General features: G+C 39.5%; 1 protein-coding gene across 1 annotated transcript in view; it reads left to right on the top strand.

Moving 5' to 3' along the window:
- CPA6 (carboxypeptidase A6) overlaps window positions 1–16,816 on the top strand; it is a 72,412-nt gene that overhangs the window by 30,350 nt on the left and 25,246 nt on the right. Inside the window, exons 5-6 of the mRNA XM_037058761.1 lie at window positions 1,253–1,363; window positions 1,843–1,933. Of these exons, the coding sequence (XP_036914656.1) occupies window positions 1,253–1,363; window positions 1,843–1,933 (202 nt within the window). The remainder of the gene's footprint in view (window positions 1–1,252; window positions 1,364–1,842; window positions 1,934–16,816) is intronic.

The following is a 16,816-nucleotide window of genomic DNA, read 5'->3' as shown; positions in this document are numbered from 1 at the left end:
TATCAGAGATATTCCTGTAGTTTGAAACATTAGACAATTGATGGAAATTCAAACAAATACGAAAATTCTACTAAAGCTATATGGCCAGCAAATTATTACTGAGCCTTAAATAACAGAGAACAGAAGAAAATCACATTAGTGTTTATTAATTTGTGATGATTCCATAGATATTTATATTTAATAAAATTATATTTAATAACTCTTTTCTTATGTCCTTAAATATATCCTGATGTTTTCATTATTCTATGTAATATAATAATAGTTTCTAATAATAACTTGTATTATTGGATTGCTCTCTAGGAACAGAATTCTCACCATGTAAATACAAAGTGCTGCTTACGATGGACTCAGAAATTCTACTTAATTAAGTGTAAAGAAAGATTGAAATTTTAAGTGTTAAATTTTCCAAGGAAGTATGTACATAATATTTAAGAATTATTTTATTTTCCATTGCAATCCAAATGGGCAGAAAATTAAAAGTAATTCTCCTTCCTTATGTTGTCCCCCAGTCCTGCTCCCCAGAGGCAGCCATTGCTATAAAATTCCTACATGTTTTTCTAAGATACTTTATACATAGACAAACATACATCAAAAAGAACTTTTTAAAAAAGCGATGATATTTCAAAATGTCTTGACTTGGTATATTCAATATTTTTCTACTGAGGCAAAATCTATAGAGCAGAATCTTCAGAGCTGGGGTCAGACACAGCAGAAGTAACACCCAGTCACAAGAACCAGACGTCAGAGGTGTCATATTGTTCATCAAGCTTTTTATAGAAAAGCCAGGAGTAACCAAGTGTCCATGTGATAATTCCTAAGGCTTAAATATGGCACCAGTTAGACAGACAATGAAGTGACATATATAACTAGCTTGCATATCATGTAAAGATATCAAACTGTATTTAGGTATTTTGTTCACAATGGAATGGGATCCTATAAAGAACTGATTGTAAAAAATTATTGCTTTCTTAACCTAAAATGTAGCCATATCTAAAAAAATATTAATTGAGCAAGAGGCTGCCCAATTAATGTTTTGCCACCTTTGCTGAAATGTTATTCATAATACAGAATTTGAGACAAAAGTCTCGTCAAAGAATACAAGTATGTGATGTCAAAGAGTATAGTTCATATTATGTTGTTGTTTTTAACTCAACATATTTGGTATTTCCATGAAGAGAAAGGATTTTCATATTTTTTTCTAAATCTGTATTTGGAATCAATTTATAAGAAAACTGTTGCCTTTGTCTTTTAGGCTCTTCTAACCTATAGGAGTGATCCAATCATGAGAAAAATGATGAATCATCTGTATTTCTATATCATGCCTGTGTTTAACGTTGATGGATACCATTTCAGCTGGACCAATGTAAGTCACTTTGCCTATCCAATCAGAGAGAGAGACTAAATTAACCACAGAAAACTGTCCCAGAACCGGAAGGAAGCTTGTGGGCAGCCAGCCCAGTGGTCCAGAGTTACAAAAGAAACCTCCACTCCTCCCCCATCATAGCAACCTTTTGATTTTGTTTGTTTTTATTATAGCTTTGCATACAGTTCACGTAAATAAATATTTCTCTTTTAAGATAAATTGTGAAAAATCACTAGTTCAGTCCATCTTATTTGATTTGCCTTAAAAGAAATGAGGCTGAGCTAAGGTAAGAGACAGCAAGTTTGTGGCAGATAATGGAGCGTGAACCTGGTATCTTCCTCCCACGCCCTGAATTGGTCTGTTCCAGAAGGAATTCTCCCCTGCAATGCTGGGATTCATTCACTGATTGTGCTACTAAATTGCTTGTGAATAATCTTTTAACGATTCTTTCTGCAACTATGTTTTTCATCACATTCTAGGATCGATTTTGGAGAAAAACAAGATCAAGGAACTCGAGGTTTCAGTGCCGCGGAGTTGATGCCAATCGGAACTGGAGAGTGAAATGGTGCGGTAAGTCGGGGACTCATTGAGATTCAGATCCGAAGGTTCCACAGCTTTTACACTCGGAAATGATGAGCTCGTTAGGACTCTAATGTACAACTGATGTTTTTCTGTATGTGAAAACCTAATAAGAAAAACATGAATATATACATTGTAGCTATAATTTGCAAAACAAAATGAAAGGGCTTTTAAATATGTAAACATCAAGGATATAAATCTATCAACCCAATCATGAAAACTGAACATTTAAACACCAATGTAAAAGCAGCAAACTAAGGAATAGAGTCTCTGTCATTCAGAAACTGGAAGTTTGGTCTGCAGTGCAAATCTGGTTAAGTGTTTTCACGCTTTCACTGAGAGTGGCAATGATCCTGCTGTCATCTGTCCATGATGACCAAAGCTGCCAGATTCCTGCTGAGAACCCACCAATATGTCAGCTCTGCACTAACTCACCACACACATGGAAAATATATTTCCGCTACATTACCTGTTTCGTTGGTACATACCTTCGAAGCACTGAAATAATGTCATTTTGAGAAAGCAAACTTGCAAAATAAAAAAGCAGGTTGGGCACTAGGGAGAGAGAGTATTAGCCATAGCTTATGTAGAGGAGGCAAAACTCTACCTCTCCCCATCTCCAGTTTTTAGCTGGGACTCTTAAACAAAATCACAGCTGAACAAGAGAAAAACAGTTTATCAACATGGACAGTACACGTCACATGGCAGAAACCTCACAAAAAGTAACTCAAAATCGCAACTTAGAAGTCTGGCTTACACAGCCTCTCCAACAAAGAGCAAAACGTTTAAGGAAAATAGCAGGACAGAGGAAAGCAGTGTTAGGCTTTCAAGGGCAGCAAACTGTGGGAAGATAAATATGTGGGAGGAAACTCGTGGAGTAAAGTTGCTTTAGATTCCTCACAGGTGCACAGGTGCTGATAAGGGTCTATCTCCAAGATAAGGAGAATTTATATCGTGTCTTTAGGCGGAAAAGGGGAAGGTACAGAGGTCTTTCCCTGCGTTTCCTGCTGCTTCGTTGTCTTCAGCTCAAACTAATTTTTAGGTCAAAGGGGTATATTTGCTGATGACATATTTTGGTGTCCTTCACTGGTATTGTCAACAGAGGGAAGGAAAAGAGAACTGGTATCAAAAGGCAGAGTCCTACCTTAACCCCTTCAAAATATCGACCCTTGCATGACAGAAAGTCTTTGTCTCTTAGAAGCCAGGCCGTTCGTGGGTCACTCACTCTGACACCGTGGGCTCTGTGTTTCATGCTTCCCCTCCTGTCCCCACCAGCCTCAGACAGAGTGGGCATGGGCTTAGACTCCCCGCACATCTCCCTCTGGGGAACCTCCCTTAATCAGAATTGGCAACTAAGAACTGGGTAGAGTAGAACAATAATATGGTTCTAGAGCATGAGATATGGTTTTATTCTACCATTGTTGCTCAAAATACCTGGCTAATTTTCCATAATCTATATAATAATAATAATAATAATAATAACACCCACCTCAAAGGGCTCTTGTAGGAATTAAAGGAATATACACATGTTTAATGCCTGATTTAGTCCTAGCTCCAAACAGTGACCTCCCTTTTCTCCCCCTCCAGAATAGTCGATTCACCTCTGAGCCTCAGGTCGATTGTAAAACCACCTTTTCCTTCAGTAGAGCGTTGCGCTGATGAGCCATGGAGCAAGAAAAGGCATTGCATAAATACTATAAAATGCTATTACTGATGACTGTTTAGTGTTAAGATATTTTTCTTCAACCTGGGCTGAGACAACAAGCTTATTCACATTAACTCCCTAAGGCTGCTGGGGTTTTTTTAAATTCCCTTTCCCCCTTCTCTGATGGGGCCATTGTGCATGCTCACAGGTATGTGTTCCATTTCACTGGTTGACCGCTACCCACACCCATACGTGTGTCATACACAGGATGCCCACAACCATCTGCGTGAGTGCCCGGAGTAGGTAACTGAGCTCAGTAACACTAGCAGTCCAGCCAGCTCTGCCTGTGTAAGGTTAGACTCTTGTTTATATCCAGTTACAAATAACTGCCCTGCTACCCTGGGTTCTTCTTCCCTTACCCAGCTTGTTTCCTTCATACATATGCCTTCTTTGATTTCTTTCAACTGCTGTCCCAACTAGAATTCCTTTGATTCTTCCCATTTTTGAATCATTCTGATTCTTTCTGTAAGTCAACACTCAAGATGTTGACAAGGGACTATAATATATGTCAGTTGAAAATGACCTTGATAGACTGTTGTAAGTCATGTGGAAATGCAGACTGCCTGTCTGGGATCATCTCTCCTTCCAAACATCTCCCGAGTAGATTCAACTGATTTGGCAGGCAGGCAGATGCGGCCTTCCTCCCTCACAGCATCAGACCCGTCTCCTCACAGCTACTGGTTTGGTCAAGGGGACAGTGAACTCCACTGAGGGAACCAGTCTTAGGTCAAGGGCAATAAAATAAGTGAAATCCCAAAATGAACCTCCAAATAAGCACCCATAGTATAAATGATATGGAAATGCCCAGGCCCATTGAAAACAACTGCTTCTTTCTCTTAAGTCAGTGAATCTCAAACTTAAAGTGTACAACGCAAAACTGCTTTATACCATGAAATCTCTGACCCATTAGTGCACTTAGTGTAGAGTAGAGAGCTTACGGCATACACATGGAAACAAGTACATCTTCCCAATACTTCATAGGTCCCCCTGGAGGCCTTCAGGCCATGAAATGGATATCATGGCTCTGAAAGTCCCTCAGAGAGACTCAAGTCAGAATAGTGGTGGGAACCAGGAACAAATATATCAATTGTACACATTCATTTTGAAAAGTTAACTGAGCACATACTCTCTATTAGGGACAGTAGGTATTCTTCCCATTTTTCCCTGCACTCCTTTTAAAGAATGCTGTGGACACTGCTTTTCTCTTTTTTTTTTTTTTTGAAAAATTTTATCTATTTTTACAGATAGGGAAAGGGAACAAGAAAGAGAGGGAGAGAAACATCAATGTGTGGTTGCCTATCCCACACCCCATACTGGGGACCTGGCCCACAACCTAGGCATGTGCCCTGACTGGGAATTGAACTGGTAACACTTTGGTTCACAGACCCACGCTCAGTCTACTGAGCTACATCAGCCAGGGCATGCTTTTCTCCAAATTGGAATAAATCCAGAAGAGAAGCAAAAGATTTGGATGATATCCATACATAAGCTTTAGTCCCTTTGTGAATCAAGTGTTGCCTAAACATAAATTACTATTGCAACAACCTACAGAATTAAAGAACATGCTTGAAAATTGTATATCTGATAAAGGAGTTGTATTCAAAATATTAAAAGAACTCTTACAACTCAACAATAAAAAGACATATGACCCAATTTTAAATGCACAAATTATTTGAACAAACACTTGTCCAAAAAAGATGTACAGACAGTAATAAGCATAAAAAGATGCTTGGTATCATTAGCCATTGGGGAAATGCACATCAAGGTACCACTTCACAGTTACTAAGATGGCTATAATAAATAAGAAAGACAATTACAAGTGTTGGTGAGAGTATGGAAAAACTAGAACACTCCCAGTTATTGGTGGGAATGTAAAATAATGCAGCCACTTACTTGGGAAATCTGTTTAATAGCCCTGACCAGTGTAGCTCAATTTGGTTAAACATTCTCCTGCAAACCAATGGGTTCAATTCCTAGTCAGGGTACATGCCTGGGTTGTGGCTTCGGTCCCCAGTAGGGGTGTCTGCAAGAAGCCACCATTGTTTCTGTCTCACAATGATGTTTCTCTCCCTCTCTTTCTCCCTCCCCTACCTCTAAAATATCAATTAAAGAAAAATAAATTTTAAAAAAACTGTTTAATAGTTCCTTAGAAAATTAAACACCAGATTACCATAAGGCCTAGCAATTTCACTTCTAGGTATATAACCAAGAGAAATAAACACATTTGTCATACATTGACTTGCATATGAATGTTTATAGCAACATTATTCATACCAGCCAAATGGTGGAAACAATGCAAATGTCTATCAGCTAATGAGTAGATACACCAAATATGGTGTATCCATACAGCGGAATATGATTTGGCCATAAAAAATAAGTACTGTTACATGGAAAAATCTGAAAACATTATGCTAAGTGAAATGAGCTAGTCACAAAGTAACAAATATTATATAATTCCACTTATATGAAATGTCCAAAATAGGTAAGTCCATAAAGAGAGAGAGAGTAGGTTAGCGGTTACCAAGGGCTGGGAAGAGAGGACAATGGGAGTGACTGCCAATGGGTAAAGCGTTTCTTTTGGAGAAAATAGAAACACAGGAGTGGAAAAAAGTAAGTTAATAATAATGCATAATACACTAATTAATAGATAAAATTAATAGATAATAGCACAAGAATAACCTGCACTTCATGTACTCTCAACTGTAAACCTACATTCACCAGCCCCTATGTTTTGGAATTGAATAGTGGTGATGATTGAGAATATACTAAAATGCATTGAATTGTATGCTTCAAAAAAGTGAATTTTATGGTATGTGAATTATAACTCCATAAAGCTGTTCTAAAAATTTTTAATTGCCATTTAGGAGCTAGTTAGGCACCTAATGAAATGTAACTACTTTTTTAGAACACTCAGTCACCTAATATTATAAATTAGGTGTAATATGGGGGAAATTGTACTTTTTTACAGCCCAGTTACTATGTCCCTCTCCACACATGCCCTTCTCCTGCCCAAACCCTCTTACTTTTTCAAAAAGAGGGGGGATCTGTTTAGTTGGACAAATATTTTGATAGATCACCTGAGATGACGAGGGACATTACTCCATACCAGTTGTATTCAGCCAGTGCCTGTGAGAGAATAGATGGTTGCTGCCATCTTTCTAAGCGGATGAGTTCTTCCCACTGAAGGCCTTTGGTTTAGGGAGAGTTATTCTAGCTGAGAACCTGAGCTGAATTGCAATAAAAATATAGGCGTTTCAGAGACTAAGTTTGGGGCAAAAAGAGAGGGTAAAAAAAGAGAGGTAACATTGCTAAAATATCTAGAAAGGAACTTTGAAACTCAAAGATGTCTAATGAGGATTTTGATCAAATTGTTAATTAAATCCTCATCAGTACTGCATAACCACCACCATTGATAATATTCAGTACAATCTGCTTCACTGACTATGGTTTGTGTAATTGTACCTGCTATTTGAGGATGTGAGAAAGTGCTGAGACTGGCCTCCAGGTGAGCTCAGGGAAAGAACTCACCCTCATCAAATTTTGAGAGGCATAGAACTCACAACAGGAATGCACTGCCTTACAAGACAATGAATTTGTATCATTGAAATTTACAGACAGGAGCTGGATAACTTGGGTCTGAGAATGACATATAGATGGAATAAGATATCAGCCAGAAGGTTGAACTTGACCCCTCAAATCCCTGCCACTTCTGTTAAGGGTGATTCTAACACATTATATATTCATTCAATTTTAAATCAAAATGAATGTATAAGCACCTTCTGGAATGCATGGTGCTGTAAGTTGTACCAGAAAGCTCTGGAAGATTTAATGAGTCCTTATCTGATGCCCAAGGAATTATTTGGGATTCTACAGGAATATAAAGGGAAAAAATCTGTTGGCTTGTCCTATTTGCTTCATAACAAATTCCATGTAAAAAGATAATTAATCACCTAAAATCTCCTGCAGAAGTAGATAGGGAAATTTTAAAATAAAAGAATCAGTGAGTTAAACTATTATGCTCACTTAACAAAGAGTAAAGGGCATAGAATCCTAAAGATTTAGAAATTTAGATCGTACAGGGTTTGCTCACTGGTGGTGTTGATACACGGCTAGCATTTATTAAAGATTCACCATGTGGGCCTGGTTGGTGTGGTTCCCTGGATTGTATGCCAGCCCACAACAAAAACGTCGCCAGTTCAATTCCTGATGAAGGCACATGCCTGGGTTGCAGGCCAGGTCCCAGGTAGGGGGTGCACGAGAGACAACCACACCTTGATGTTTCTCTCCTTCTCTTTCTCTCTCCCTTCCCCTCTCCCTAAAAATAAATAAATAAAATCTTTTTAAAAAACAGGTTCACCATGTGCTTAGCATGTGTTAAGTTCTCAAGATGAATTTCCCATTGGTCGATGCTAGTATTATCCCTATCTAAACAAGGAAGAAACTAGTATAGAAATTAGGAAACATGCTTCAAATTACACAAAAATTGAGCCAGTATGAGAAGCCAAGTCTGTTTCCAGTGCCTCTGTTTCTAGTCATTAGTGTGACCCTTAGGCACCAACTTACCACGATCAGTCACTCTACTTGGTCAGAGCTGAACGACATGTGTCTACAAAGGAATAGTTGATATCAAAATAATAATAAGACGGGGCCCGTTTAACCAAAATGATGAAACACAGATGAGAGAGAGATAGGAAATACATGGTAAGAAGAAAGGAGAGGAAGACTCCTCAGTTGCTATTTATGATCTTGGGACACTTCATTACGAAGCTGGTAGCATGAATCTGCATGTGATGTCAGGTGTATGATTGCCAGTTCTCTGGGGAGACTTCTTTTTTCCTAGCCAGAGGCTGGTATCTTCCCACCGAGACAGACTGCTTTGTAGCACACACTTCAGTTGAAAGTGTTGCTCTTTCAGGGCCCCAGCTGTATGCTCGGGTCTTGTTCCCTGTCCTGCATATTGAGAATCCAAATCCTGGTCCAAGCCTGCTGCCACCGCATTCAGCCATTGAAACAAGCCTGAGAATGGTTGCAGCCTTTGCTTCAGCTGTTCTCATTCCAGCTCTCTCTCTCCCTGAAGGAACAGCTCTCTCTGTTCCTTAGTGTTGGCCTGACTTCTTGGTGGTGGTTTTAAGACATCTATCATCCTCATAATTGCCTGAAACAATCCCACTTGTACCTGATCATATAGAATNGCTCACTGGTGGTGTTGATACACGGCTAGCATTTATTAAAGATTCACCATGGGGGCCTGGTTGGTGTGGCTCCGTGGATTGTATGCCAGCCCACAACAAAAAGGTCGCCAGTTCAATTCCTGATGAAGGCACATGCCTGGGTTGCAGGCCAGGTCCCAGGTAGGGGGTGCACGAGAGACAACCACACCTTGATGTTTCTCTCCCTCTCTTTCTCCCTCCCTCCCCCTCTCCCTAAAAATAAATAAATAAAATCTTTTTAAAAAACAGGTTCACCATGTGCTTAGCATGTGTTAAGTGCTCAAGATGAATTGCCCATTGGTGGATGCTAGTATTATCCCTATCTAAACAAGGAAGAAACTAGTATTATAGAAATTAGGAAACATGCTTCAAATTACACAAAAATTGAGCCAGTATGAGAAGCCAAGTCTGTTTCCAGTGCCTCTGTTTCTAGTCATTAGTGTGACCCTTAGGCACCAACTTACCACGATCAGTCACTCTACTTGGTCAGAGGTGAACAACATGTGTCTACAAAGGAATAGTTGATATCAAAATAATAATAAGACGGGGCCCGTTTAACCAAAATGATGAAACACGGATGAGAGAGAGAGATGGGAAATACATGGTAAGAAGAAAGGAGAGGAAGATTCCTCAGTTGCTGTTTATGATCTTGGGACACCTCATTACGAAGCTGGTAGCACGAATCTGCATGTGATGTCAGGTGTATGATTGCCAGTTCTCTGGGGAGACTTCTTTTCTCCTAGTCAGAGGTTGGTATCTTCCCACCGAGACAGACTGCTTTGTAGTACACACTTCAGTTGAAAGTGTTGCTCTTTCAGGGCCCCAGCTGTATGCTTGGGTCTTGTTCCCTGTCCTGCATATTGAGAATCCAAATCCTGGTCCAAGCCTGCTGCCACCACATTCAGCCATTGAAACAAGCCTGAGAATGGTTGCAGCCTTTGCTTCAGCTGTTCTCATTCCAGCTCTCTCTCTCCCTGAAGGAACAGCTCTCTCTGTTCCTCCAGGAACATTTGAGAACTCTGCTGTGTATTTACATTGATTTATCAAACACTTAGAGGTGTTTCTGGCAGGAGCTTTATCACCATATCTGCCACAATGCTGCCACACTGCCTGAAAACCCAGCTATCAATTTAGACATGAACACAATGAGAATTAGTGTTGGCCTGACTTCTTGGTGATGGTTTTAAGACATCTATCATCCCCATAATTGCCTGAAACAATCCCACTTGTACCTGATTATATAGAATCTCCCAATGCCAGGCACCTTTTTCTTTTTTTTTCTTTTTTTTTTTTTGATTTTATTTATCTATCTTAGAGGGGAAGGGAAGGAGAGAGAGAGAGAAACATCAATGTATGGTTGCTTTTCATGTGTTCCCTGCTGGGAACTGGCCTGCAACCCAGGCATGTGCCCTGACTGGGAATCGAACCGTGATCGTGTGGTTCGCAGGCCCGCACTCAATCCACTGAGCTACACCAGCCAGGGTCCAGGCACCTTTTTCTTATTCGCTGCCTCCCACAAGTAGCACCAGAGAAATACTATCAGTTTCAAATTATAGGTTTCCAAATAAAAATATGCATCTTTAAGGTATTTCTTACTCTGGTTCCAAATGTTGTATTTTAAATCCTGTATAATATAGAGCCCTGGTGACATTTGGGAAAAGCTGACAATGGATGTTGAAACTTAGGAAGAACTGGTTCGTACTGGTTTTTCTGGTTTTCTCATTGGTTTGGGTGTTTTCTCTTTAAGTGTCTCTTGTAATGAAGTCTGTAGTGCACGTCCTGGTTGCAGTCTCCATCCATTCCCACCTCTTTCTAGTGTGACTTCCTACACTGCAGAGGCCAGAAAAGATGAAGACTGTACTTCCTAGAACCCCTTAGAAGGCATCTGGGTGTGTTCTACCATTTAGCTGCCCTCCGTGTGAGACTTTCAATAGGGAAGGAAGATGGAGGTCATTTTCTAATGGCTTCTACTGTCCCTGCTGCCCAGCACCACGGTGGGGGTGTGGTTTCCCTGGGGCAGCCTCCTCATCCCCACTTTTCTCTGTATCCCCTACTTCCTCATCGTAGCAAAGCCCCTCCTGGAAACCTGCACATTGCCTCTCGAAGGCTCAAACTGAAGTTTCTTACCTGATTCCTCTGAAAGACCCTAATGCCTTTAAAAAATAATCCTCTGTGCTTAAACTAGCCACTGGGGATTCTGTGCCCTTCCGTGAAGCCCCAGCCAATGCAGAGCCTCTCAGAAGCATTCCATTTCCCAGTGCACATCTATTACCTTGGCCAAGAAGTTTATGCTTTCATAAGCTCTTTCTGACATTCTGTTCAATGTTTCTTTTTTTTCTTTGTTTTCATTATTGTTACTACCTCTCCCACCTTTTCATATTCAATTATCATGCATACTATTTTCACCTTTTAAAATCATGTACCAATTAGAAATAGTAGCTATTACCTCTACCTTCATAGCATTACTCAGCCAAAGAATATATTGTTGATTCTTCATAGTGCTCCTCTAATTTATCAACTTTCAACATGTCTTTGCAAATTCTGTTCTTTCTAGGATAGAAGGTTTTAAGACTGAAGTGAAAATCCTTCTGTTTCTAAAGCTAAAGAAAATTTTTAAAAAACTTTCATTTTCTTCTCTTGCTATAGAAACACATTTTGTTAATCCAGATACTGGTTGTATGAAAAACTTCATCTCTGTTTTATGTTTCGTGTTTCTTTTGCAAGACATACCCAAATGGATGTTCAAGTACAGCTGTCTCCATTTTCACCCCACCACGCCCTGCAGCCCCACCCATCCCACCCTCAAACCTACCCTATTTGGCTTTGTCCATGTGTCCTTTATACATATTCCTTGATGGCCCTTCCCTTATTATCCCTCATTATCTCTCTTCCCTCATCCCTCTGGTTACTGTCAGTTTGTTCTTTATTTCAATGGTTATATTTTGCTTGCTCATTTGTTTTTGTTGATTAGGTTCCACTTATTGGTGAGATCATATGGTATTTCTCTTTTACCACCTGGCTCATTTCATTTAGCATAGTGGTTCCCCAGTTCCATCCATGCTGTTGTGAAGGGTAGGAGTTCCTTCTTTCTTTCTGCTGCATGGTATTCCATTGTATAAGTGTACCATAGTTTTTTTTATCCAGACATTTACTAGCGGGCACTTTGGTTGCTTCTAGCCCTTGGATATTGTAAATTGTGCTGCTATAAAAATCAGCGTTTTATAACCATAGATTAAATTATGTTTGATACTGATTGTGTGTATGTACACAAAATGATATATTGTTTTATTTCTCTGATCCTTCTGTGGATAAGTATGTAACAATTGTCATGTGAGAGATAATATCTTAGTTTAATTATAACATCTATTCCAACATTACAAACAAATATCTTTGTTAAAGTTTTTAGGAATGATGGTACAGAGTTTTAAAACCTTTTACAAATAGCTCATTTTTGTAAGTCACTGAAGTCAGTAGCATTTAAAAATATTTTTTAAGTGTTGCATAATAGAGGTTACAGAATCACTCCTTCAGCTCCTTGAACATTGGGCTACTGATATTTCATTTGGTCCCATAATTGTAAGTGATTCTGAAGCCCTGTAATTGTATTGTTCCAGCAGGTGACATTCCCAGGCTGCTCAATCTAGAGAAGGCCTCCGGTCTTGCTGCGAGCATACAAGGAAGGTTCTTAAACCTTTCATCTATTACTTCTTTTTTCACTGTGCTCGTTGCTTTTCAGCATTATTGCATTTCTGAGTTTACCAAACACAAACTTCATCTCCCTGATAGTTTTCCTCCAGCTGTATCGTTTGCATTTGACAGGTCGTGTTATTTTTTTATTTTCATAAATTTCATGCATATCTAACTCCTTTGAATGTTTGGTTCCTGTGACTGTTTTTAACATCTCATAAGCATTGCAGCTTTATGTTCCTTCTGGGTCACTAATGTTAACGATTTTCCTTGTGTTCGGATTCCCAATTCCCTTTTAATCTCTATGCTTATTTTTAATCCACACTTGTTTTTAAGTATCTTTCTATTATTAAAACAATGTCTTTTGCATGCTATTCTTACATACAGAAATAGGAAAACCATGATATTCTTTGTATCCCCTGCTTTTTATAATTATCTGAAATGCTCTCCTATGCTGAATAATACTGTCTTCTAAAGCAGTGCTTCCCAAAACTCACAAAACCCTAGTGGTCTGCAGAACCTAGCCGTCTAGGAAAAGTTATTTGGTGCCCCCAAAGTGACTGTCTCTGTCATTTCAGGCTGCTATAAAAAAATACCAGAGACTGGGTGGCTTATTAAAAAGCAAATATTTACTTTTCACAGTTCTGCATGCTGGGAAGTTCAGGATTGTGGAACCAGCCAGCCAATTCAGTGTTTAGTAAGGGCCTCTCATATCATAGATAACAGGTCCTCACTGTGGTCTCCCATGGTAGAAAGTGCTAGGGAGCCCTCTGGAATCTCTTTTGTGGGGTTATTAGTCACATTGATAAGGGCTCCACCTATGACCTAACCACTGTCACAGGTCCAACTTACTAATACCTTCACGTTGGGCATTAGAATTCCAACACATGAATTCAGGGGGGACAAGTGTTCAAACTCTAGTCATAAATGACATTATAATGGTAGTATTTTTAAGTTGTAAGAAAATAAGTCCTTTTGCATCATAAGAAAAAATACCAAACACATTGTGTATGCTGGTCATCTGAGGTTATCAGATGTATGCCTGAATTTATTCACTCATTTATTCAGCTACTAGTTACTGAGCTGGTTATTGGGAAAAAGCAATAAACAAAACAAAGTCAGGTTGTGAAGAAAAAATATAATGCCAGGAGAATAACGGAGCACACCAGGGGTGGGGAGAGCCAGCTGTTGTACGTGTGTAGGGAAGACAACTCTGATAAGTGAGAGAGGGAAAGAAGTCTGGAGACAGAGCAGGCAGAAGGAACAGCCATGTCCAGGCTCCGGGTTGGGAGCATCTCTGATGTCTTCAAGGAAGAACAAGAGGGCTGCGTAACTGCAACTGAGCGGGTGGGGCGGGGTGGGAAGTGAAGTCAGAGCAGAGCCAGATGCAAGACGATGTGTGTCCAGCATCACAGGAAGGACTTTGGATTCTTCTCAGAATGGGATGGGAAACCACTGGGGAGTTGTGAACTGAAAGGTGATATCATCGAACTAACTTTTTAAGATAATCATTCTGGCTACTCTACCAAATGGATTGTTGAGTGCAGATATTTAGATTCAAATCATACTTATATTGTCAATAATATTGTAATAACTACATATAACTTATTGGTGTGATTACTTTGTGAGTTATCTAAATGTCTGATCACTATGTTGTACACCTAAAACTAATATAATATTGTATTTCAACTGTAATTGAAACATTTTTAATTTAAATGAGAGAGACACCTTCAAAATAATACAAATGTCTATTCAAAATCTTTTTAAAAATGACACTTTCCTGTTGGGAACTGCCCTGCCTGGTTTCAGGAGCTGTAACCACCCCCCCACCCCCGCCCCATGGCTAAGGCTGAGTGAGGGACCTTGGGACCATAAGCCACTAAAGAGCTAAGCTTATCTCCCTGGCAGGGGCACCTCCTCTGCTCCTTTTACTTCACCCTGCCTGGCCCCCAGTGCTTGACCGGTTAGCCGATGACAGGTAAGATTCCTCAAGGGAGGGATGATCTAAGACAGGTAAAATCACTGGGGGCCCCAGGGAAGGACAAGGGGCTACAGAAAAAAGGGGTGATGGACCCTCGCCCCTCTGTTTTGACATAGCCTGAGTCCTCATTCTGTCTACAAGAAGTCTCCTAATCTCTTGGCTGCCTTACTTTCCTTGCCTGACTTAAGCCTGAAACAATGACTTAAGCCTGAAACAATGCTGGTAGTAGGTGCTGCCCTGTGCTGGAAAGGACGGGTTCCCTAGGGCATCAGACCTAAGAAAGAATGCATAAAACTCTATGAAACCTACTTTGCTAATACCCTCAATTTAAATGATAAGAGTCCAAGCAGGAAGCAAATTTGTTCCTCAAAGTTTTATGGCCCTTTAACTATCTGACTCTGACTCAGAATAAGTGCTCAGAGTTATTTGAATATTATCTATTGTTTAAGCATTTCTGCCTGACAATGATTGTTGAGCTTTATGTATACACCCTGCATTCCTGGGCAAATTGAACCCAATAAAAGCCTGTCAAGGCAAGGGTCAGGGCACTCTCCTCTTGAGAGAGTGGTCGAGGCACTCAGAGGCTTATTCTCCCCTTGAGAGAGAAGCTGCACCATCCCTTTTCCTCCACTCGGTAATCCATGTAAATTTGTCTCGTATCTCATCCATAATGCCACGGACACTGTGGGTCAGAGTTCTGTCACCTTCCCACTCGAAAGAATTATTTTCAAAATATAAATTAACCACATCTTTAGACAACCATAACATATATGAGGGGGAATCCAAAAAAACCTGGAATTATCTTCTGGAGGGCGGACCCCCTGTAGTACAGGCTTCCCCCACTAGGTGAATGTTACAGGAACCCATCTGTATCAGTGTACCAGCTGGCACTGTTGTGAGAGGCTGTGTTTGGCTTCGGTGAATTCTTTTTGAAGACTCTTTCAACACACTTGCCCGTTTCATGATGGGTGACGTATGAGAGTGTACGTGCCCACACCACACTGAGTGTCAGCAGTTTTAGACCCAGAACAGCAGGACCCCCATACCTGACCCTTCCTTTTCACCAGATCTCACCCTGAGTGACTTGTTTTTGTTTCTCTGGATGAAAAAAGGCCTCAAAGGGGAACATTTTGCCAATGTGGAAGAAGTGAAAAAAAATGGCAGAATCCCTAAAAGGCATCAAAATCTGTAAGTTCAAAAACTATTTAGAGCAGTGGAAAAATGTCTCAGATAGGTGTATTGCATCAAATGGAGAGTGCTTTGAAGGTGACTGATGTTTAAACATATAAGAATAAATACACAATCTTTTATAAATAAATTCCAGTTTTCTGGGGGTTCCCCCTCATATCATAATAAATTCCAAATGTGGATATATTTTTATTAAGTAAAGAGCTAAGAATTTTTTTAAGGAACCAAAATTAAGATAAGCAACTATACAAGAAAAAATATTTGCAGTAAATAAACACTTCAGAATCAAACATTACATAATAAAATAATTGAGCCCACATGAAATATGAAAAAAACTCCTAGACTCTAGAGGTTAAATTTTTTTAAAATTACAATTCATGAAAATAAACCAACATGATAACGTGGGCAAACTCCTCTAATGAGAAATGATATTAAAATAAAACAAGGTAACATTTCATCTATTAAATTATTCCTCAAAATGTTTAACCAAATGTGATAACCTAACAAATGTGATAACCTAAGCTGGAAGCCATGGTAAAACTGGGAGAACATGTATCTTTGGAGGCATCAGAAAGCAATTTGACCAGACACATCAGAAATACCATTCATTCTTCCGTTCATGCAAAAAAAAAAAAAAAGCTGCATACATTCTGTTTGCCACACTGTGCTAGGCACTTGGGAAGCAGAGGCAAATCCAGCACACTCCCTTTCCTCATCAGGATTTAAACCACTGAGACTAGAGTAAGTGAAGAGAAGAAAGAGAAAGGAGAAAGGAGTGAAGAGAAAAAAAAGGGAAAGAAAATAAATGAAATAAAATGTTGTAGATACTATGTAGAAATATACATGCTGTATCTATGTAGATATATATAAGTATGCATGTGATACAGTGGAAATATAAAGAAAGAAGGAATTATTTATCTACTTGATAAAGTCAGAAAAACCTTCATAGAAGAGATGATTGCAGATTTAAGTAGGCTGAACTGTGGGTCAGAAGGTAAACAGAGCAAAGGATTCAGTGTCAAGAGGGCCATGCCTGTCCAACTGAACTGGGACTGCACGTATATGGAGTTATGTGACAAAGAGTCATAGCAAACCTTCAAGCC

This window comes from Sturnira hondurensis, unplaced genomic scaffold, assembly GCF_014824575.4.
Source record: "Sturnira hondurensis isolate 20B ecotype Veracruz unplaced genomic scaffold, ASM1482457v3 Scaffold0010128, whole genome shotgun sequence".
Classification (NCBI taxonomy): Eukaryota; Metazoa; Chordata; class Mammalia; order Chiroptera; family Phyllostomidae; genus Sturnira; species Sturnira hondurensis.
This window is presented reverse-complemented; position numbering and strand designations above follow the sequence as displayed.